The 24,439-nt window shown below is 33.0% G+C and overlaps 1 protein-coding gene across 2 annotated transcripts in view; it reads left to right on the top strand.

Moving 5' to 3' along the window:
• LOC136032697 (ubiquitin-protein ligase E3C-like) overlaps positions 1–24,439 on the top strand; it is a 92,030-nt gene that overhangs the window by 50,692 nt on the left and 16,899 nt on the right. For both annotated transcript variants that reach the window (XM_065712998.1, XM_065712999.1), the window contains exons 10-13: positions 986–1,161; positions 9,336–9,507; positions 13,135–13,365; positions 14,359–14,603. In XM_065712998.1, the coding sequence (XP_065569070.1) occupies positions 986–1,161; positions 9,336–9,507; positions 13,135–13,365; positions 14,359–14,603 (824 nt within the window). The remainder of the gene's footprint in view (positions 1–985; positions 1,162–9,335; positions 9,508–13,134; positions 13,366–14,358; positions 14,604–24,439) is intronic.

Genomic DNA, 24,439 nt, shown 5'->3' with positions numbered 1-24,439 from the left:
ATGTGATTATGAGCTTTCTATGGTTTTTCTATTATGCTATTCTGAATGAATATTTTAGCTATCATGCAGGTTATTTAGACCTGTGATCCGCCCATCATTCTGTACTGTAATTATGGTCTGTCCATAATGGTATTTAGGAAACTGGGCTAGTTTCAAGTCTAAATAATTCATTCATATCAAATCCCTAATCTATAGTATAGAGATTATTCCTTTCCCCCCTCCTCGTTCTTTTCAGTGCAACGCCATAATATGTGTTTCCAGACCTTGTTGTCCTGAATTTTGGCGTAAAGTTTCTTATGTTTTGTATATGTTTTAATTAAATTAATGCCGTTTTTAGTAATTTTAAAATATTTTAAATTGGTTATTTTAAAAATATTTATATATTAAATAACTCTTCATATGTTTTATATGTATGGTACAATAGATAGAAGGATCTTCTGATAAATCATGCTCATAATCCAGAGGTCAGGATTTCTAGACTCAATCTCCAAACCCCCCTTCTCAGTGCAACGCCACAAAATGTGTTTTCAGGCTTTATTATTCCTAAGTTTTTCATAGAATTTCTTATATTTTGTTTATGTTCTGATAAAATTAATGTCGTTCTTGGTAATTTTAAAATATTTTAAATTAGTTCTTTTCAAATTATTTACATATTATATAATTCTTCATAAAACTGGAATATGTGTGCATGTTTTATGGTATAATAGATAGAAGGAACTTTTGATAAATCGTACTCAAAATCCTGAAATCAGGATCTCTAACCTCAAATCCTTTTTCAAATTCGGTGTTTTGTGTGTATTTTTATCGTTAGTTAAAACAGAATTACGTTTTGTTAATGAAACTCTGAAATTTTTAATACTTATTACTTTATTTTTTATACAGTTCATTTTATTATTATAGTATTTTATTATAATATGGTATATTTGTTATTGTATATTTTATCATTGTAGCATTTTAGTATTGATGTGTTTTTGATTTGTTTCAGAAGCTGCAGCTCAATCTTCGGTGCCGTTCTCACTGAGTGAGATGATTGACATGAGTCTAACACTCCGGGAGTTGTGCGTTGGTCTGGTTGAATTAGCCTATCCATCAACAGTTCTTACAGAGAAGGAAATATTAAAAACGAACTTTGACCCTAAAGTCTGGAATTGTCTGTTTAAAGTTAGTAGATTTCTTTTAAATTAACAAGATCAGCCCCAAAATAAGGAGAAATTTGACTCCTCCCAATTGTGGAAAGATTTATTTTTTACATTATTTAAAGGCTTATTGAGGTTTATTCCTCGGAGGGTGTAAAGAGGGAGGCTTTGAATAGGTTGGGATGGAGGAGGATCGTGCGTAGCTGTGTTTGCCTCAGGCGGCTTGGTGCTGCGGTAAGTTGTTAGCAGTAGTAGTATTCAGGTTTATTCGAATCTATTAGGCGATAAATGGGAAAAAAGTGAGAAAAGGGGAAGAAACTATTGTAAAAATCCTAAGAAAACGAACTAGAGAAGGAAAGTATTGCAAGGGTTCGAGAAAATGCACAGATCTTGAACTGTGGGAGAAAGATAGGGTCTCTGCTAAACTAAGGGGATAAATTGAGCTCAGGTTTTAACAAAATAAAACTTGGACATAAGTTTGGATTTATTTTCGTCTTGAGAAGTCAGAGCCACTCAGAGGGCTGTATCGGGGGAAAGATGGTGACTGTGTCCGACACGTAAATCGAAAGGCTTGTGACCACTTCTATAGTTTTTATGTTTTTTTGTGTATAGTCTACAGGTGGAATCTTTAGTATAAGAATTAACTAAATTTATAGCAAAATTTTAAAGCAATAATTCAAGTTTTTATAATCTATTTGGCTCTTAATTCCTGTCCCTCCTCTTAATACTGAGATTTTTTTTTTAATTTAATGGGGAAAAAACAGTAGGAACAGTAGGAAATCAGGAAAAAACTGGATGGCGTGGGGATTCGAAGGGATAATAAATACCATTTAAATCTAAATTCATGGGGGAGGGGGTGAAGTCTGTGCCAAAATAAGACGGTGACTTGAGTTCATCTTCTACTCACTTAGTTAGGAAAATGACTTTTTCCTCTAAAATTTGACACCCACCGACTTTTTCGCAGAATTCGGAATATTGCCTGAAAATATACACAAATGTATCGGCCATCATCCATGGATTCGTAAAGATTTTTGGTTGTTTCCTGTTTCTATTTTCCTTTCTACACTTTATCTTAGGATTCGGAAACTGCTCCTTTTCTTCCTTCATCTCAGTTTCTTCTTGGCCATCTTCCATGAAATTCATAAAAGTATTAGTTCTTTTGTTTTCTCTCTTCTTCATCCTAGCCTTTATCTTCTGCTCCGGAAACTGCTCCTTCTCCTTTTATGCTCTCCCTTCATCCCAGTTTCTTCAAAGCTTATGTATTGGCCATTGTCCATGGTATTCATAAAGATTTTTGTTTATTTCCTTGTTCTTAGGCCCATATCTTAGGCTTTTGAAACTGCTCCTCCTCCTTCTATGCTCCTCCTTCATCTCAGTTTCTTCTTGGCCGTCTTCCATTTTTTTCATAATATTCCATAATATTCATTAAGGTTTTGCGTTGTGTCCATTTTTTATATCTTATCCCTTATCTCTGGCTCTGGTAACTGCTTCTCCTCCTCCTTCATATCAGTTTCTTCTTTTCCATCTTCCGTGAAATTCATAAAGGTATTAGTTCTTTTCTCTTGTTTTTTCTCTTCCTCATCCTAGGCTTTATCTTATGCTCCGGAAACTGCCCCTTCTCCTTTTATGCTTCCCCTTCATCCCAGTTTCTTCGGAGCTTATGCATCGGCCATCATCCATGGTATTTTTAAAAATTTTGTTTTCCTTCAAGTTTTCCTTTGTTTTCTCTCTCTGTTCTTGATCCTAGATCTGTGATTCCCGAGGTGGCAGGCCCCACCGGTGGGGCATGGCAATATTTTGGTGGATCATAGGCAATACCTGCACTCTTCGCCTGACTATACTTTATTCACTTAATTTTAACAAAAAAACATTTTTCATGTGAATTACATCACTTTCGAATGTATTTAAAGAGCAAAAAATATGCATGATAGTGTTGCAATGAGAGTACACATTGTATAAAAGGGGTTGTATTCAGACAATATTTAAAAAAAGAGAAGATACAACGTTGGCATTTTAATAGCCCTTCAGGTAAATGCACGTAAAATTTTGATTAGCAACGTTTCCATGTCACAAGGGGGGGGGGGGGGTATCAGGATTTTAGGAATGCCTAGGTGAAGCATGACCCTAAGTCAGTTGGGAACCACTGTCTTAGACTTTATCTTAGGATCAGCGAAACTGAGCAAAATTTAGTAAAATCCCGCAAAAGCACTAAGACATTTTAACTAGTCTTTTAAATTCTTACAAAAAACGATAAATATTTCTAGCAAAAATCAGCGCTTAATTAGTCAAGCTGTGAGCTACAGAACAAGATATACTTCCGATTTTAGAACAAAATCAGATTTTGCGGCGGTTTTTTCCTCTCTCAATCCTCCCAAAATAATGACTTCCGTCAGCAAAAACGACCAGCCAGGTGGTGATATTGATGATCGGTAATAACGTCAATAATGGTTGTAGTTGAACAGGAAAACAAGATTGGTCCTAGAATAAACCCAGAAAAACTACACACATTAGTTTAGTACATATTATTTTTTTTCGTATTAGGATATATTAGTTAGTTTTTTCATTAGTACACGGCCAGCCAGTTGGTAATATTGATGATCGGTAATAACGTCAATAATGGCTATAGTTGAACAGGAAAACAAGATTGGTCCTAAAATAAGCCCAGAAAAACTACACACATTAGTTTAGTACATATTATTTTTTGTACGTATTAGGATATATCAGTTAGTTTTTTCATTAGTACATATTAGTTCGTACATATTTTACTAGAGAAAGAGTTTTGTTTTAAAAAACCCCAAAAAACAAAAAAACAAAAATTGCCAAAAAGCCTTATGGCTTGGGCGGCCATTCTTGAAACTACAAAGCAAATCACTTATCAATGAATTCCCCTAAAAATCAAAAAACAAATAAAGCAAGTAAAAAAAGTCACCACTTGAGACCCTGTACTACACTAACCTAATATAACAACAATATTATGCACTATTTCCTTATATATAAAAAAAAGAAGAAAAGATCATAAATCATAAATACCAAAACAATGGTCCCTAAGCAACCCACGAATAGTCGCCCTATCAGTCTCATGAACTATATCTTAAGGAGGGGACTCCCATATCGAAGGAAGAACGTGGCGAATCAAAAATGCAGACCTTGTAGACCTTTTAATCTGTTTTCTAATCGCTGACGAATTCCTTGTCTTAAATTCAGGCTGATATCTCTCAAACACACTAATCAAACATTCAGATGCATGTTTTTTATGCACTATATCAAACATAAACAGAGCCTTATAAAAAATTAAAGATACCTGTAATTGGTAAAACATTAATTTTTTTTTTATAACTGTCTCTAACTGATGTACGATTATCACAATTAAAAAGAACCCGAATCGCCGAATTTTGGAGAGCATCTAATAACTTTAAATGTGTTTGAAAAGTAGATGACCACACCAAACAAAAATAAATCAAATAAGGGTGTACAATAGAAAAATAATTTTTACTTTGGTTTTATAATATAAAGATATGAGTTTTTACATAATAAAAACTAAGCATATCACACTTCTTTTTGGAGTGTGAGTTATATTCGGTTAGAGAGGGTCGTATTGTTTTTCTGGGTCGATGGATTTTCAAACTTTAACGTGCAGCAAGGATGCTCTAAGTACATGAAATCTTGTATCCCTTCAGTAACCGCTTTAATATTGTCGTGGAGTCAGTATTTGCAAAACCAGTTACAAAACTTTGAGTTTATAGAGTTTTAATCATAGTCGTCTTACTTTACTTATCGTCTTGCCAATGTGTAACGTCTACTTACTAACGTCATCATCATAATCTTCTTACTTTACTGGATGTGAAACTACTTCACTAAACGAAAATGAAGGAGTGTGAAGGAGCTACATAAAGAAACTTTGAAGGAGCTACTGGAGGAGTCAACAAAACTTCTTCACAAAAGTATTGGCAACGTCTTCGAATATGACTGCCTCTGTAAAGTACTAGAATACATCTTCAATATACTTAACGGTTAAGTCCATCAAGAGAGAGTCTGCCAAAGAAGTCAAGGGGTCCCACTCGAAACCATTTGGCCATTTCTTGCAGAGACGAGTAGATTTTCTCAGCTGTTTAAATCTTCAAGTCGATCTGCTTACTTTCAAGAAAAAACTCCCAAAAAACTAAAAAAGAAAGAGCTCGCGGAACCTACCAAAACAGACCTTAGACCCATTAAGAGACTTCAAAAGCTTGACCATAAGTGTTTAGCCTAGTTACTCGTCTTTAGGAAGTTTTAGGCAGCGGACCAAGCCATGATCTTGCTGCTGGTCTCTAGAGGAGTCTTGAGGATTATGAATGCCAGGGGAGTCCGCAATATCTGATTTTCGCCACAACTACAAGCGAGTTGAGTTATTAGGATATTCGCTTGCCTCCTCCAGATCGAGAAGTATATTACTTAATTTTAGTTAATCTTAACCTACGTTCACCAAACTTGGTTTAAAAAAAAAATATTAGCTTCCATGTTTTAACCAGCGGATTTTAAATATTTCTATTGAGTAGTTGAAAAAGCATGCATTTTTAAAATATCTCTAATCTGATGTATTTGAGAACTTGCAGGTCCCTTTTATTATTCCTTTTTCTGTTTTTTTTTTTATTCTTTTTGGCCTTTTTTGCTCTTTTCCTGCAGACGTTACAAGCTGTTAAGTAATTCTAACAAATATAAGTGCTTAATTAGTGGAGATGTGAGGTACTAAACGAGATACAAGTTTTATCTGATTATACGGCCGTTTTCTTTGTTGTTTTTTTTTTCTCATTCTTACAAATAAATGCTAGTGTAAACCTGAGAAAAAGTTGCATTTCTTCAAAAGAAAGAATGAAATGGAATCTTTTTGAGACGCTAACAAGAAATAAAAAAAGCCTAACTCGGCCCTGTAAAAGCATGAAAAAGAATTAATATTTTCCATATCTGTTGCTGGCGCAAAGGGGGTCGAAATCGACTTTTACTTGCTGGATCTTTTTTACAAGCGCAAGTGATAAAACTAATCCAGATTGTAATCTATAAAATAAAGTGATTTCAGTTGAATTTGGTGTCACGAGTCCTAAAGTGATGGTAGTTTTTGTATAGAGATGGTGCAATTCTATTTTTCAGTTCCTGTTTTTAATCATTGCTATAGAAGTGTTTTTAGCAAAGGTTTTTACCATTTACCTTGTTACTGATTGGTTGGTCGTTCTTGCCGATAGAAGTTCATATTTTGGAAAGATTGAGAAACAAAACGGTAGGAAAATCAGTTAAAAAAAAGAAAAAAAGAGATGTCAGCTTCGTTTGTAGCTCAGACTTGTTTTGTAACTACAAATATTAAGCACTTATTCTTTTTAAAATCATTTTGTATTTTTTTTTTTTTTGAAATTTCTGTCAACAATAACAAAAATACAACGGTAAAACGGAAACGTGCAAATGGATACCAAAAATACTTTAAATATGTAAACTTTCTAAAAAAAACAAAAGAAGTTAAGGAGAAAATCGTACAAGTCTAAAGATCTTAAATGGAGATTGGGGTCCTTTTCCTTTCTTACTTGGATTTCCGTTTTCTAGTCTTAATAGAACACCCTCAAAAAAGATAAATGCCATGTACAGTTGAACCTCATTGATTCTAAAGTTAGAGTTACTTATAAGTACTACAACTTTAGGCTAGCAAGCGATTCGCGATAAGTGATTGTAGATAGTGAAGCTGTCGTCGCAGACCGTTCAAACGTGTTAAAACTTTAAATAAATTAACAATCAGTTCATTTTGACCATAAAGAAACTGGACGCCATGAGCGGTCTCATAATCGGCAGTTTCTTTCATTTATAGAAAGGTTTCGTTGGTAGAAACTCATGAAAGTGCTTACTTTTATTTATCCAAAATATGATTCCGAAAACCACATTTAGCTGACTGTTGCGTTCAATGAAAAAGTGAACATTCCAGATAAGCTTAATAAAAACTAAGTGGATTATTTGTTGCTTGTAATATTTCTTTTTATCTAATAGTTTTTAATAAATATATGCAACGATTCCTACGTATTAAATATATGTAAGCAACTATTTGCGTCTTTTTCATTGTACTTTTTGAAAGTTCCATTTTCCGTTTCTTCTTGTCACCGCTGCTTGCCCTCTATTGGTCATGCTGCCCTTTCAGCATTACCACGGAAGTGTTGTTGCTCTCTAGTGATCATGTTCAAAATAACGTGGTTACCTTTTCATACTTTTTTTTTCTAAGCCCTTGTTTTTGTATGTCCGAGTCTCTTTAATTGATTCTTGATTAACTGATCTTTGAACAATTATTAGCAAACACTTCTTTTGTACAGCTTATAACACGCACATCCATTTTTTTTACCATGAATCTTCCACGGTATTTCCGAATTTCAAGAGTTTTCCTTAGAAGAAACTGGGTTTCCCGAATCCCAAAAGTTTCGCTGAAAATCATCATTCCTCTTTCAAGTTTTCTTCTTTTCGAAACCTCTGCGTAATTGTGTAATGCAGCTTATCGTAAAAGAATGTTACCATGGGAGGTAAGTTTCCGAGGGTGAACTTTTCAGGGGAAATTTACACTTTGGGAACTATCCCCCCTAATAAAATATATATATATATATATATATATATATATATATATATATATATATATATATATATATATATATATATATATATATATATATATATATATATATATATATATATATATATATATATATATATATATATATATATATATATATATATATATATATATATATATATATATATATATATATATATATATATATATATATAACAAATTGCTCATTGACTTGCTAACTGGGAACACAAAGAATTTATAAATTAAATATTATTTTTCATGAATAAATGTTTAACAAACATTAAATACAAATCATTTTTACCATTTATTCGCCTGAATACAGCCGACCCCCCCCCTCCAACACCAACATCTCCCTCTCCTAATCAACCAATATTAAAATGCTATTCATCGTTCCATTTATACATCAACGTAGAGAACCAGCCTGACTTTTGACTTCACTTAAGCCTTTCGCTCGACAGCGTAAAGAGAACTAGACGTAAGCGCCGTTCGTCATATCAAAAATGGTTTTGGCAAACGCTGGAGCTTGATGGAGGATGATGGTTCGGCTGAAAGCTGATGGCCTTTCGTCATCTCAAGATCGGCTTGGGCAAAGTTAGAGGCTGATGGTTTGGGATGTGATTCAACTGTGTGCAACGTTCGCCCATCTTTTTTGTCGTCTTCCATTAGGGAATTTTAAGCCGTTCGTGGTTGGGTTAAAATCAAAGATGAACCGGAGAGGTGTCTATCCCGACGGGTTAAGTAAGACAATGAAACCAAGGACGGAACCAAGAGATAACACCAATAATGAAAAACAGACCCATCGTAAAAAATTCATTAAAATCATTTTCAAAATCAAAAAAAAATTTTGCACAATAATCAATTGCATCCATTGGTTTTACCTATAAAAATATTTAAAGTATTCTTTGAAGGAACCAAAGTATGGAATTCCTATAAATAAACCCATACCAACGGTCAAAAATAAATTAATATGACTTTAATCAGTCACTTGTGCGTAGGAACTATAGATGGCATAAGTGTATTTGTGTGGCTCCTAAGTCCAAACAATCTTTGGCTATAAGGGTAAACTTCGAGGTATAGACGTCAGTACGTTCAGATCAATATCAAATTATTTGCGCCCGACCTTAATACCAAGAACCATATGCCTTATTCAGTAACTCGAGTTGGATTAAAAAGAGATTTTTTTTGTGAAGGAAATTCTTTATGAAAAAAAAATTCACAAAGAAAGTGTAAATACTGCACATACATAGATGCACAAATACTCTGGCCCGTGGGGCTTGCCTAAGGCAGGAAGGGTGGGGGGGGTAACATAAATACAAAAACATATTCTTATACCTATATTTAGTAGTTTTTTAAGGAGGTGGGCTGACGGTCTTGACTCATATCAAGAGGAAGTGAAGTTCTGAATTGCCCCCTCTGTGTGAAGGTGTACGTACAATGGTTTAATCTATTGTTGTTGTTTTTTTCATTTTGAATGTGAGTCCCTCTACGGAATTGAGGAATTACCTGCGTAAATTAATGGCCAATCTACATCTAACCTCATTGAAGACCAATCTCCTTGATTTAAAAATCTATTTTTTCTTTCTCTATGATTCATTTATTACTTTCAGGCTGTTGTATCACTGTTGCGACATGTTCACACAAGGGATACGCGACACAGATTTTGTCCCGAGGGTACTTGGACTGCTTCCAGAATTGGAGAAGACATACCTTTGAATATCAGTACATTTGAAAAGAAACCGAAGCTTTTTACCCAGCCTCAAAGGATAAAATACAAAAAAGGTATAATCTAAAGGTATATCATAACAAGAAAGATGTACCATAACTTGAAATTATCTATTGCATAGAGAGAAATAATCGGATTTCTGGAGTTCATACTATAGTTTATTTCTCTTCAATTCAAATAATACTAAAGTGTATTTTTTTGCAATTTAAAATTGTATATTACTCATTACTCAATTATTCACAATTCATTTCTCATATACTACTAAATGATATAATCAAAGACATTGAAATGCTATAGACTGCAAAAAGGACTTTGTCCAAAACTGTAACCTACATGGTTAGACCTTTAATGAGAGAAGATGCTGTAGAATACCTATTTAGACCAAGGAAATGTAAATGCAGGAATGGATTCCCACGGGGAGTATAAATCATGTTTTAGTTCTAAATGTAATTTTGCCTGGACCCAAGTAGTGTGTTATTTTTGAGTCTCACATTTTTTCATCTTCCTTTCCCCTGAGTATTGACAATGAGGCCTCTATACGTAGTTTAACAGACCAGATTTGGACGAAAATATCTAATCCTTGGAACAGGATTAATTAAAAATATTTATTGAAAAGAAGCCTTTCTAAGAAAAGTCAAGAGTCATAATAAACATAAGTCTAGCAGAAATAAATTCCTATAATAATCAAACAGTTCGTGGTAACGAACTGTAGTAAGGAGCAATCCGGCTCAATAGTAAACGGAACTCTAAAAAATGGACTTTTGATGCTAAAAGATACATCAAAAGAATCGGATTTTCATTCTGATTTTAAATCTCTAAGTTTTATCCAATTTATTCTTTGTCATCAACAGTTACAAGCCTGAGAAAATTTGCCTTATTTGGAAAATAGGGGGAAACACCCCCTAAAAGTCGTAGAACCCTATAGCAAAAATTTCAAGCTCCTATCTACAAAAATGTAGAATTTCGTATTTTTTGCCAGAAGACAGATCACGGGTGCGTGTTTATTTGTTGTTTTTTTTTCTTTTTTTTTTGTTTTTCAGGGGTCATCATATCGACCAAGTGGTCCTAGAATGTTGCAAGAGGGCTCATTGTGACGGGAATTAAGTTTTTTTAAGTGACCAAAAAATTGGAGGGTACCTAGGCCCCCTCCCACGCTCATTTTTTCCCAAAGTCAATGGATAAAAAATTTGAGATTTTAGAATCACTAAAATCAGACGTCAGCACTTGACTCTCCCCATCCAAACCTCTTTATAGAACAACATTCCATTTCTCAGAAAAAATCAACAGGATTTCTCTCTAGCAGCTCAATTTTACTTCTAAGGTCCGTGGTCATACGTAATAAAATCGAAAATTTGGCAACCCGAATGCATAACAACTGATACATGATGTCTCCATAGTACTAAATCTTCCTGTTTTGCTTTACATCCAAATATACATTCAAGAATGACAAAACAAGACAAACTTTATTACTATTGGAACTTATCATCCAACAGTACAACCCAACTCGGCAAAATAATGTGCCGGACCTAACTATCATTACTATTTAAACATTCATCTCTTCAACATTCATATAATAAATGAAAATAAAAATGAAACCCACCACTTATAACAAAGAAAAAAATTTCCATTATTTCTTTATTATTACTTTACTTTATTGTGACTTTGTTATTATTATTATTACTTTATTATTTTTTTATTATATCCATCAAGTCACTTCTGCTGTGACGCTCTCCGCGTGATAACGAATAAACTTGCATAGCGACGGCAACTCGTCAAGTGAATATTTTTCCGGTACGGTTTGATTTTGGTGTTTCACACAGATCATAGGTGGGATAGATTTTGTTACCCAAGTTTCAAGGCCCTGGATGTCACATGCACGAATTATGTCACGCACGAATTTGCCGCGCACGAATGCACGAATTTTGTCACGCACTGACTCAAGTTTTTTTCTACGTTTCACGCACAGATAATGGGGCATCATCTGTCAAATAAATTCCAGACTGGCTCGAAACTGTTTTCCCGTGTGACTTTCTACTGTCCTTCAAAATAGCGAGTTTGGCTTCTCTTCATTCCATTTGAACTTTCACCAATTTTTTCATTGGGTTGGACTCAATTACAGTAAACTCCGGAACGTACATTTCTAAACCTTCTTTAACTGTGCTCTGAAAATGGGCCTTTACGTCAATTTTTGTCTTCAGAAACTAAATGCCAAGCCAAGATATTGTTTTCCTGTTTCTTTACTTTACACTGTCATCAAAGCTTGCCTCATATTAGCCAACTGCGACTTTAGATTAACCGTTTTATCAACCCTAACTGACGCCTGAAGCTTAAAATTATCAGTATCAGTTTCAATCTGTTTTACTTTTGGTTTTAACTCAGATACTTCCCGGTTCGAATCTTGCGTTCCTCTCTCAAGCTTTGAAATTCTGTCCTCCAGTCAGCTCTTACTAGCAGAAAGATCAGCCAACACTTTGGAATTGTCCTCGACCATAATCAAAACTAAACTTAAATTGTTCGCCAGTTTTTGCAACGTCACAGAATTTTCTCAATCACTGGAAGCAGTCGAATCATTCAGGAGACTTTTCTTCTTCTTCCTTTTCTTTTTCGTCAATCAGCCCAAAAAAAGGATAGAGGCCTGCCTCAGAATGCTCCTGGTTTACTTCCGCGGAGCTCCGTGCAGTACGCTAAGTTTTATGCTAAATGTTCTACACATCTGACAAAACATTGAAGCAACCCAATATAAAATGGGAACTTTTCCCTAGAATTTCCCCCGGTGTTGTCTTCAATGTGTCTCGATGTTATCTTCAATGCGTTAAAAAAGGGTTTATGAAGTTTGAAACTTATATGAGTTTAAACCCTCCCTGTCGCCCCACTTCTACTATAAATTATAGTCTTTTTGTGTGAAAAATATTGCCCTATCTGCAGAAATTATTGACTGAAATTGGTTTTCTCTTTGGAAAAAAAAGTCTTTCAAACTGAGTATATCATTAGTTTTAAGTCCTGACCGTAATTTACTAAGATAGAAGTACATTAGCATAATGTTAACAATAAAACAGATTGATGTTGCTCTTACATCACTTCAAGCATTGCGTATTAATTTTTTTTCTTGCCAATATTTATCAAAAAGAAAAATAAATTACTGGACTGATAATACTTGGCCCAGGGTGTGGGCCCGAAATTTTATTAAGCTGCCAATTTTACTGTCACTCAGGGAAACTAAAAGTCACACTTTTTTCTCGCTCCGTTTCCTTTTCTTTTCCGTCTCTGTTTTTTTTTCTCCGTTTTCACTTCCTTAAAGTTATTAGACTTTTGTTTTCTTTTTGTTTGTGGTATTTTCCCAATTTTTATAACAGTTTTTTTTCTTTGTTCTGAGGCAGCACAATTTCCGCCCCTTCACGGTTATTCAGGTTGTTGTGTAAAAGATTTAATTGAAAACAAAGAAATTGAGATACTAGACTCCTTCAATTAGCCTATTACTCATCTATGACATTATTGTAATGTTTTGGATGTAACAGTGGTGAACCTACATCCTCCAACCCACCTTGTCTAAAGCTCCGGGTTCAGTGACTTACCAAGATGTCTTCGCAGATCTCATCTCATTGTTGACGACTTGACGAGTAACATATTAAGCTTAACCTGGTGGTCCCGTATTAGAGTTTTTATTTATTTTTTGTATGTTTTAGGTAGTGGTCCTTCTCTCAGTGTTCGAGAATCAAGAGCAAATGCCATTCTGCACGAAGCACCTTTTCTGTTTAGCTTCACTAGCCGAGTGAAGCTTTTCCAATCGCTCATTGGTCAAGATAAAGAGGTGTCTCAAGCTATGTCAGAATTTCTACCTCAGGGAAATGTTTTTGTGCGTATTCGAAGATCCTATTTATACGAAGACGCTTTTGATAATTTGTCATTAGAGAATGGTAAGAATAATCATATACTTAATTGCGGTTGGTAAGAGTTCCCGGTCTTTTCGAGTTTTACGCTGCTATGTATGAGTCTTATAAGATGATCTTACCCCCCCCCCCCACCCCTACTACAACACCTTGCTTGAATACTAGTTTATATATGCGCCATCTTGGATAATACTACGGAAAACCATTGGTAGAACCATTCTCAAAAATCTGCCATGGTCCAGTCACTGGTGGGACCCTTGCTACAGATAGGGATCATTTAATGAACTCGGTAGTTATTTAGTGTATTAAATCAGAAAGTACTGAAACAGATCAAGAGAGAGAGAGAAATTTATCAAAAAAAGATAAATAAATAGGAATTATCAAAGAGAACAAAACAACGGTTTTTTTATTAATTGTGTGACAAGAATGTAGAAAAATGATCAGTTTTACGCTCTTAAGATAAGATAAAGTTTATTAAAAGAAAATTACGACCATAAGCCTGACTTTTGCGAATTTGTATTTCGGAGTCAAAACAGAATAACATCCAAACAAGTTTAAAAACAATTTTACACATAAAACTGGCAAAGGAATGTACCGTCATTTAATTCAAAATTGTCAAATAAACAGCAGCAAATAAATAAGTATTATATATATACATGTACAGGTTCTGTCATGTCAAGAAAAATAAAACAAATAAAACTAATAAATGAAAAAGGGTCATTAAAAGCATAAAAAGGAGAATGAAAGCGAATATAAAGCAAATAATAAGTAGTAAAATAGTTGGATGCTTCGTTAATTTTTACCGTAATATAGGGGACAATTTTTTTTCACATTTTGAAGTCAAGCAACGAAAAGTCAGGCCGTCTGCAAATCCTCCCAATATTATTGGCTCAAATACTATTAAACTTACCCGTTGATAATGGGTAAATCCGAAAATCTTTAGAAGTTTTATTATTTATTTTTTTGCACAGGCCATATATTATTGTTATATTTCATTAATTTCATAATATGTATTTTTAGTGCCCAACATCAAAAAGAGGTTACGCGTTCAGTTAATAAATTTCACTGGACTTGACGAGGCAGGAATTGATGGAGGAGGTATTTTACGTGAATTCACCTCAGAATTGCTGAAGACTGCCTTTGATCCGAATCGAGGCTTCTTCAAAATGTCGGAAGATAACATGCTCTACCCAAATCCGAATGTGAACCTTATTGTTGAAGATTTTCCAAAACATTATTTTTTCATTGGACGAATGCTTGGAAAGGTTATTTTACTCTCTATTTTTGTTCAGAAAAATAATTTTTTTATGGCACTTGGTTTATACTAAGTGACATATAGCAATCGCAAATTCTGTCGATCTGTCGCTATGTCGGTCTGTCTGTCTGTCCATCCTGCTTTTGCTAGTTTAGGTACTTCAAGATATGTTAGAACGATGAGATTTGGCAGGCGTATCAGGGACCAAACCAAATTAAAGTGGAAATAGTTGTTTCGCCGGTTCGACCATGGGGGGGGCAGTGGGGGGACGGTTAATTTGGAAAAATTAGAAAAAATGAGGTATTTTTAACTTACGAAAGGGTGAGATCTTAATGAGATTCAGATCTTAATGAAATTTGGTTTTTAGAAGGATATCGTGTCTCAGACCTCTTATTTTAAATCCCGAACGGGTCCGGTGACATTGAGGGGAGTTGGAGGGGGAAACCTAAAATATTGGAAAACGCTTACAGTGACTGGGATGAAACTTGGATGGGAGAAAATCTGATAAAAATGAAGTATTTTTAACTTACGAATGCGTGATAAAATCTTAATAAAATTTGCTATTTAGATCTTATCTTAAATCCCGACCGTATCCGGTGATATTGGGGGGGGGGGGTTGGAGGGGATAACAGGAAATCTTGGAAAATGCTTAGAATGGAGAGTCGGGATGAAACTTGGTGAGAACAATAAGCACAAGTCCTAGATACGGGATTTTCATAACTGGACTGAATCCACTCTTTTTGGGGAAGTTGGGGGTGTTAATTCGGAAAAATTAGAAAAATTGAGGTATATTTAATTTACGAACGGGTTACCGAATCTTAATCAAATTTCATATTTAGAAGGACCTCGTAACTCAGATCTCTTATTTTAAATCCCGACCGGATCCAGTTTCATTGGAGGGAGTTGTGGGGGGGTGTCGGAAATCTTGGAAAACGCTTAGAGTGGAGAGATCGGGATGAAACTTGGTGGGAAGAATAAGCACAAGTCGTAGATAAGTGATTAATATAAACGGACTGAATCCGCTTTCTTTGGGAGAGTTTTAGGGGGTGTTAATTTGGAAAAATTAGAAAACTTGAAGTATTTTTAACTTAAGAACGGATGACTGGATCTTAGTGAAATTTGATATTTAGAAGGAACTCATGTAGCACAGCTCTTATTTTAAATCACGACCAGACCTGTTAAAATTAGGGGGAGTTGGAGGGCGAAACCAGAAATATTTGAAAACGCTTAGAGTGGAGAGATCGGGATGAAACTTGGTGGATAAATAAGCAAATGTCGTAGATACGTAGTTGACGTCAGTGGACTGGATCCGCCCTCTTTGGAGAAATTAAGGGCGGGGTCCAGTGCTTTGGTGAGTTCGGTGCTTTTGGACGTGTTAAGACGATAAAAATTGGTTGGCGTGTCAGGGACCTGCACAGATTGACTTGATAAAGTCGTTTTCCCCGATTCGGCCATCTGGGGGGCTGAAGGGAGAGGAAAAATTAGAAAAAAATGAGGTATTTTTATCTTGCGAGTGGGTGATCGGATCTTAATGAATTTTGATATTTAGAAGGACCTCGTGTCTCACAGCTATTATTTTAAATCCCGACCGGCATTAAGCCTCTGATTTTCCTTTTAAATTAATCTATTGATTCTTAGAATTTCGCTAGAGCTCATGCCATACGAGATCTTGGCTCTGGGCTCTTCTGACCTCATCACAAGTGCCTTATGAACTCTTAGCTCTTGTTCTTAAAGTCTAGTGAACGATTTTTCCAAATGTAAGGCTCTCCCTTACACCCTTTCTCACCCTGTGTGCGAACAGGTACTCTGCATATAATTGCAAGTAATATATAGTATAGGAGGTTTATACCATAGTTGCTAGCAAAAGAGCCCTGCCGAAGAAACCGAACCCATAGCAACAGAAAATTAAATGAAATGTTTTAAAAGAAACTTTGTAGGGTGAAACAATTTGGTGTTGTCACTGGAAAGACTAATGGCAATTAGTTGCCAGTGGAAGCCTAGCCACCAACGGCTACTAACGGTTAGAAAATGTTAAATGGTAAGGATTGTGTAAATATCAATTTATAGTTACTAAAATGTGTCTTTTAGGATTTCCAATAACGGCCTGAAATTCTTTGAAAATGGTAGTAAAATGAAATGAAAGGTAAACCAGCTGTAGCCACTGTCTTGGCAAAAAACTGTTAATCGAAGATGTTTTTTTTTTTCTTTTTTTTTTCGCCCGGTGCTCTTATTGAAGCAATGGTCGGAGATTTTTTTGGTTTTGGGGGTGGGGCTGAGGGGAGGGGGCCATGTGGGTAAATCTTTCCTTGGAGAAATATGTCATGGAGGAAGAGAAATTCAATGAAAAGGGCGCAGGATTTTCTAAAACTACTATAAAAAAAAAACAATGAAAAAATAAACATGAAAAAGTTTTTTTTAATTAAGGAGAAAGTGAGGAGTAGCATTGAAGCTTAAAACGAACAGAGATTATTACACATATGAGGGGCTCTAAATATACTTTAGCATAAATAGCGAGGTATTAAGGAGGAGATAAATACCTCGCTTTTTATGCTAAAGTATTTTTAGTAATTTCAACTATTTACTCTACGGCCTTTCTGATTCAGGGGTCATTCTTAAAGAATTGAGACAAAACTTACGATTTAGTGTAAAGAGCGAGGCATTAACGAGGGTACAAACCCCCTTATATACATAATAAAAATATAAGAATATAAAAGTTTGTTACGTAAGTTAATTCTTAAGTTACGTATATTTTTTACTAATAGAAACGTTAGTCAAAAATTAAAAGTTATAGTTGCCTTTTTATGTAACCGAAATATTGGAGGGCAACTAGGCCTCCTTCCCCACCCCTTATTTCTCAAAATCGTCTGATCAAAACTAAGAGAAAGCCATTTAGCCAAAAAAGGAATTAATATGCAAATTTCATTTTAATAATCTGTTAATCTGATTCAATACAAAAAATTCAATAAGATTGGACAAGTCCTATGGTGGAGAGCCAAAATCAAACATGTATTAATTCAAAAACGTTCAGAAATTAAATGAAAAAAAAACTAGTTTTTTAACTGTAAGTAAGGAGCGACATTAAAACTTAAAACGAACAGAAATTACTCCGTATATGAAATGGGTTGTCCCCTCTTCAACGCCTCGCTCTTTACGCTAAAGCTTTTAATTTTTTTAAAAAGTAAAATTGTGGCAAAGAGTCAAACTTTAGCGTAAAGAGCGAGACGTTGAAGAGGGGACAACCCATTTCATATACGGAGTAATTTCTGTTCGTTTACAGTTTTAATGTCGCTCCTTACTTACAGTTAAAAAAGTAGTTTTTTCATTTAATTTAAGTAACGAAATAGATCTTGCTACAGGAAAGTGCCATTTTCGATAATTTTTTTCTCCCTCAAAAGAGTGATTTGAACCTGAAATATCAACCGTTGGAAATTCCGATATTGCCACCATGGCCAAAAACCCTTAACTAGAAGTTTGTTTTCCGTCAATTGGTTGCAGCAGTGACTGCAACCCAGTGGCCTTGATTCGATGCGTAGATAAAGTGACATGTAAGTAAAGTAATTAAGTAAGACGGCATTAGACTAGTAAGGCGGCTTAAGGTCCAAACCGGCGGTGCTGATCTCTGTTTCATGGCCCGTCAGCCAGGAATTGCAATAGGGGGCTGGGGGCCAACCATCCTGTGCTTTCACATACCCTTCCCGCTTACCTTCCCCAGATTTCTCCAGGTACCTATTTCGAGCTGGATCGACTCTGGCTGAGCTTACAGAGTCACGCCACTGACCCCCGTCCCAAACTAAATAACTGGTCACAACTGGGATTGAACCCATGCCCCTTGGACACAGAATTCTCACGCCAGCGCGCCAACTGAGTCCACTCAGCCAGGACGGCCCTAAAGTGGCATGACATGATATCTTATTAATTGTATCTTAGAACAATGATGCATGATATCCTAGCTAAAGCAGTTGAGCGCTGGCTTAGCAGGTGAGTAGTATGGGGATTGGAGCCCTCCATTTCTTTTTGTCCTGCCAAAAGGATGTGGAGTCAAAATCCTGGATATCAGTACATATTAATAGATTACCGGCAAAGTCTTATTTTAATCGTATAGATGGCGATGTCATACATTTGTCATCAATAAAATAGTACTAATAATAATTCAAGACAGTTTGAGTTTAACCGTAACCTGCAACGTAAAGCCTGGACCAAAGAGGGATTTTATGTTAGAGAGTTAGATTTGTATCTGATAATTGACGGATTATCTCACTCAAATATACATTGCCAAAAGCAAATCTCAAAAATATTTATAGGTTATTTTCTAATAGACATATTACTGTTTTATTGAATTCTCTTAATATTGTCTAATCAAAGTGACAATTATGATGTTCTTCCATTTCTTTTTTCCAGAGAAAAGTATATGGAGTCGAAATCCTGAATATCGGTGCATATTGATAGGTTACAAACAAAGTCTTGCTTTAATCATACAGATAGAGTTTTCCTACATTTTATCAACAATAAAGGAATATTAATAAGAAGTCGAGACAGTTTAGTTTAACAATAAGCTGTAGTGTAAATCCCGGAGCCATAATAAATTTTGTAAGAGAGATTAATTTGTATCTAATAGCTAAGAGATTATCTCAGTCAAATATACATTAAAAAAAAAAAAAAACAACTTGAACATATTCATAAGTTGTTTTCAAATAAACATGTTATTGTCTCATAAATTTTCCTATGTAGTGCATAATCAATTTGCTAATTATGGTGTCTAATTAAATCTAAATATTGTCTGATGATTATTTAATTAAATATTGATTGATAGAAACACCGCTGACAATATGCCATTTATCACACAGCATTCTTGTGTATAAATCATAAATAAGTATCTCTAATGATCGACCAGTATATATGATAAGGGACTTCGAATAAGGTCAACGATAGAATTTAACAGTCTTGCTATATTGCTTAAAAAAAAAAACGTTTTAGTCTTTTCTTTGTATGATGGCCTTATTTGGGTGAACAACTGAGTTAATGTGTAGTTTATATAACAAATTTAAAACCGGTAAAATAAAAATAAAAAAATATTAATCTTTCTTTGTATGATGGCCTTATTTGGATGAACAACTGAGTTAATGTGTAGTTTATATAACAAATTTAAAACCGGTAAAATAAAAATAAAAAAATATTAATCTTTCTTTGTATGATGGCCTTATTTGGGTGAACAACTGAGTTAATGTGTAGTTTATATAACAAATTTAAAACCGGTAAAATAAAAATCAAAAAATATTAATCTTTCTTTGTATGATGGCCTTATTTGGGTGAACAACTGAGTTAATGTGTAGTTTATATAACAAATTTAAAACCGGTAAGATAAAAATCAAATCAAAAAATATTAATCTTTCTTTGTATGATGGCCTTATTTGGGTGAACAACTGAGTTAATGTATAGTTTATATAACAAATTTAAAACCGGTAAAATAAAAATAAAAAAATATTAATCTTTCTTTGTATGATGGCCTTATTTGGGTGAACAACCGAATTAATGTGTAGTTTATATAACAAATTTAAAACCGGTAAAATAAAAATCAAAAAATATTAATCTTTCTTTGTATGATGGCCTTATTTGGGTGAACAACTGAGTTAATGTGTAGTTTATATAACAAATTTAAAACCGGTAAAATAAAAATCAAATCAAAAAATATTAATCTTTCTTTGTATGATGGCCTTATTTGGGTGAACAACTGAGTTAATGTGTAGTTTATATAACAAATTTAAAACCGGTAAAATAAAAATCAAAAAATATTAATCTTTCTTTGTATGATGGCCTTATTTGGGTGAACAACTGAGTTAATGTGTAGTTTATATAACAAATTTAAAACCGGTAAAATAAAAATCAAAAAATATTAATCTTTCTTTGTATGATGGCTTTATTTGGGTGAACAACTGAGTTAATGTGTAGTTTATATAACAAATTTAAAACCGGTAAAATAAAAATCAAAAAATATTAATCTTTCTTTGTATGATGGCCTTATTTGGGTGAACAACTGAGTTAATGTGTAGTTTATATAACAAATTTAAAACTGGTAAAATAAAAATCAAAAAATATTAATCTTTCTTTGTATGATGGCCTTATTTGGGTGAACAACTGAGTTAATGTGTAGTTTATATAACAAATTTAAAACCGGTAAAATAAAAATAAAAAAATATTAATCTTTTTTTGTATGATGGCCTTATTTGGGTGAACAACTGAGTTAATGTGTAGTTTATATAACAAATTTAAAACCGGTAAAATAAAAATCAAAAAATATTAATCTTTCTTTGTATGATGGCGTTATTTGGGTGAACAACTGAGTTAATGTGTAGTTTATATAACAAATTTAAAACCGGTAAAAATCAAATCAAAAAATATTAATCTTTCTTTGTATGATGGCCTTATTTGGGTGAACAACTGAGTTAATGTGTAGTTTATATAACAAATTTAAAACCGGTAAAATAAAAATCAAATCAAAAAATATTAATCTTTCTTTGTATGATGGCCTTATTTGGGTGAACAACTGAGTCAATGTGTAGTTTATATAACAAATTTAAAACCGGTAAAATAAAAATCAAAAATATTAATCTTTCTTTGTATGATGGCCTTATTTGGGTGAACAACTGAGTTAATGTGTAGTTTTTAATAAATTTAAAACCGGTAAAATAAAAATCAAAAAATATTAATCTTTCTTTGTATGATGGCCTTATTTGGGTGAACAACTGAGTTAATGTGTAGTTTATATAACAAATTTAAAACCGGTAAAATAAAAATCAAAAAATATTAATCTTTCTTTGTATGATGGCCTTATTTGGGTGAACAACTGAGTTAATGTGTAGTTTATATAACAAATTTAAAACCGGTAAAATAAAAATAAAAAATATTAATCTTTCTCTGTATGATGGCCTTATTTGGGTGAACAACTGAGTTAATGTGTAGTTTATATAACAAATTTAAAACCGGTAAAATAAAAATCAAATCAAAAAATATTAATCTTTCTTTGTATGATGGCCTTATTTGGGTGAACAACTGAGTCAATGTGTAGTTTATATAACAAATTTAAAACCGGTAAAAAAAAAAAAAAAATATATTAATCTTTCTTTGTATGATGGCCTTATTTGGGTGAACAACTGAGTTAATGTGTAGTTTATAACAAATTTAAAACCGGTAAAATAAAAATCAAAAAATATTAATCTTTCTTTATATGATGGCCTTATTTGGGTGAACAACTGAGTTAATGTGTAGTTTATATAACAAATTTAAAACCGCTAAAATAAAAATAAAAAAAATATTAATCTTTCTTTGTATGATGGCCTTATTTGGGTGAACAACTGAGTTAATGTGTAGTTTATATAACAAATTTAAAACCGGTAAAATAAAAATCAAATAAAAAAATATTAATCTTTCTTTGTATGATGGCCTTATTTGGGTGAACAACTGAGTCAATGTGTAGTTTATATAACAAATTTAAAACCGGTAAAATAAAAATAAAAAAATATTAATCTTTCTTTGTATGATGGCCTTATTTGGGTGAACAACTGAATTAATGTGTAGTTTATAACAAATTTAAAACCGGTAAAATAAAAATCAAAAAATATTAATCTTTCTTTGTATGATGGCCTTATTTGGGTGAACAACTGAGTTAATGTGTAGTTTATATAACAAATTTAAAACCGGTAAAATAAAAATCAAAAAATATTAATCTTTCTTTGTATGATGGCCTTATTTGGGTGAACAACTGAGTTAATGTGCAGTTTATATAACAAATTTAAAATCGGTAAAATAAAAATCAAATCAAAAAATATTAATCTTTCTTTGTATGATGGCCTTATTTGGGTGAACAACTGAGTTAATGTGTAGTTTATATAACAAATTTAAAACCGGTAAAATAAAAATCAAAAAATATTAATCTTTCTTTGTATGATGGCCTTATTTGGGTGAACAACTGAGTTAATGTGTAGTTTATAACAAATTTAAAACCGGTAAAATAAAAATCAAAAAATATTAATCTTTCTTTGTATGATGGCCTGATTTGGGTGAACAACTGAGTTAATGTGTAGTTTATATAACAAATTTAAAACCCTTAAAATAAAAATCAAAAAATATTAATCTTTCTTTGTATGATGGCCTTATTTGGGTGAACAACTGAGTTAATGTGTAGTTTATATAACAAATTTAGAACCGGTAAAATAAAAAATATTAATCTTTCTCTGTATGATGGCCTTATTTGGGTGAACAACTGAGTTAATGTGTAGTTTATACAGCAAATTAAAAACCGGTAAAATAAAAATCTAAAAATATTAATCTTTCTTTGTATGATGGCCTTATTTGGGTGAACAACTGAGTTAATGTGTAGTTTATATAACAAATTAAAAACCGGTAAAATAAAAAAAATAAAAATATTAATCTTTCTTTGTATGATGGCCTTATTTGGGTGAACAACTGAGTTAATGTGTAGTTTATATAACAAATTAAAAACCGGTAAAGTAAAAATCAAAAAATATTAATCTTTCTTTGTATGATGGCCTTATTTGGGTGAACAACTGAGTTAATGTGTATTTTATATAACAAATTAAAAACCGGTAAAATAAAAATAAAAAAATATTAATCTTTCTTTGTATGATGGCCTTATTTGGGTGAACAACTGAGTTAATGTGTAGTTTATATAACAAATTTAAAACCGGTAAAATAAAAATCAAAAAATATTAATCTTTCTTTGTATGACGGCCCTATTTGGGTGAACAACTGAGTTAATATGTAGTTTATATAACAAATTTAAAACCGGTAAAATAAAAATCAAAAAATATTAATCTTTCTTTGTATGATGGCCTTATTTGGGTGAACAACTGAGTTAATGTGTAGTTTATATAACAAATTTAAAACCGGTAAAATAAAAATCAAAAAATAATAATCTTTCTTTGTATGATGGCCTTATTTGGGTGAACAACTGAGTTAATGTGTAGTTTATATAACAAATTTAAAACCGGTAAAATAAAAATCAAAAACTATTAATCTTTCTTTGTATGATGGCCTTATTTGGGTGAACAACTGAGTTAATGTGTAGTTTATATAACAAATTTAAAACCGGTAAAATAAAAATCAAAAAATAATAATCTTTCTTTGTATGATGGCCTTATTTGGGTGAATAACTGAGTTAATGTGTAGTTTATATAACAAATTTAAAACCGGTGAAATAAAAATCAAATCGATTTTTTTTCTGAAAGTAAAGAGCACAATTAAAAATTAAGACGAACAAATTGATCGCTTCTAAGCTTCAGTAAAACGTTCAGTAAGCTTCAGCCGCAAATATCAGCAAAACGAGCTAAATAAATTGGATGCTAAATTTTTACCTATTTTTAATTTTTTTATTTTTAATTTTTATTAGTGACATTATGCAAAAGTAGCATACGTAAAATACGTAAGAATATTTTTTTTTAATTGATACAAAACTCGCTTTAGGATATTTTTACAATAAAAATAGCATTTCAGGATTATATATATATTTAAATCTGGCGTGCTTTCTAATAGAATAATCCTATAGGCACGTTTCCTGTCTTTTTTTTTTCCTTTCTTTTTTTGTATTGTGGAAAATCGCCGTTTATATCCTTAGAAATTGGGTTTTCAAATGAAGGGGGTAGGTTAGGGTTTTTGCTTGAATTTTCTGAAATGTGCCAAACCCAATGAAAAACTTTCGTTTCAAAATGGACAATTAAGAATGGATTTTACACCCCACCCCCAATTGGTACCCCTGCTTATTATAGGACATTTATTGAGCATTTATGCAGCGAAAATATAGCTTAAATACGATATTGTAATGTTGAAGTGAGC

Source organism: Artemia franciscana, chromosome 11 (assembly GCF_032884065.1).
Source record: "Artemia franciscana chromosome 11, ASM3288406v1, whole genome shotgun sequence".
Lineage (NCBI taxonomy): Eukaryota > Metazoa > Arthropoda > Branchiopoda > Anostraca > Artemiidae > Artemia > Artemia franciscana.
The sequence above is the reverse complement of the archived record's forward strand: the minus strand, read 5'-3'. Positions and strand labels throughout refer to the sequence as shown.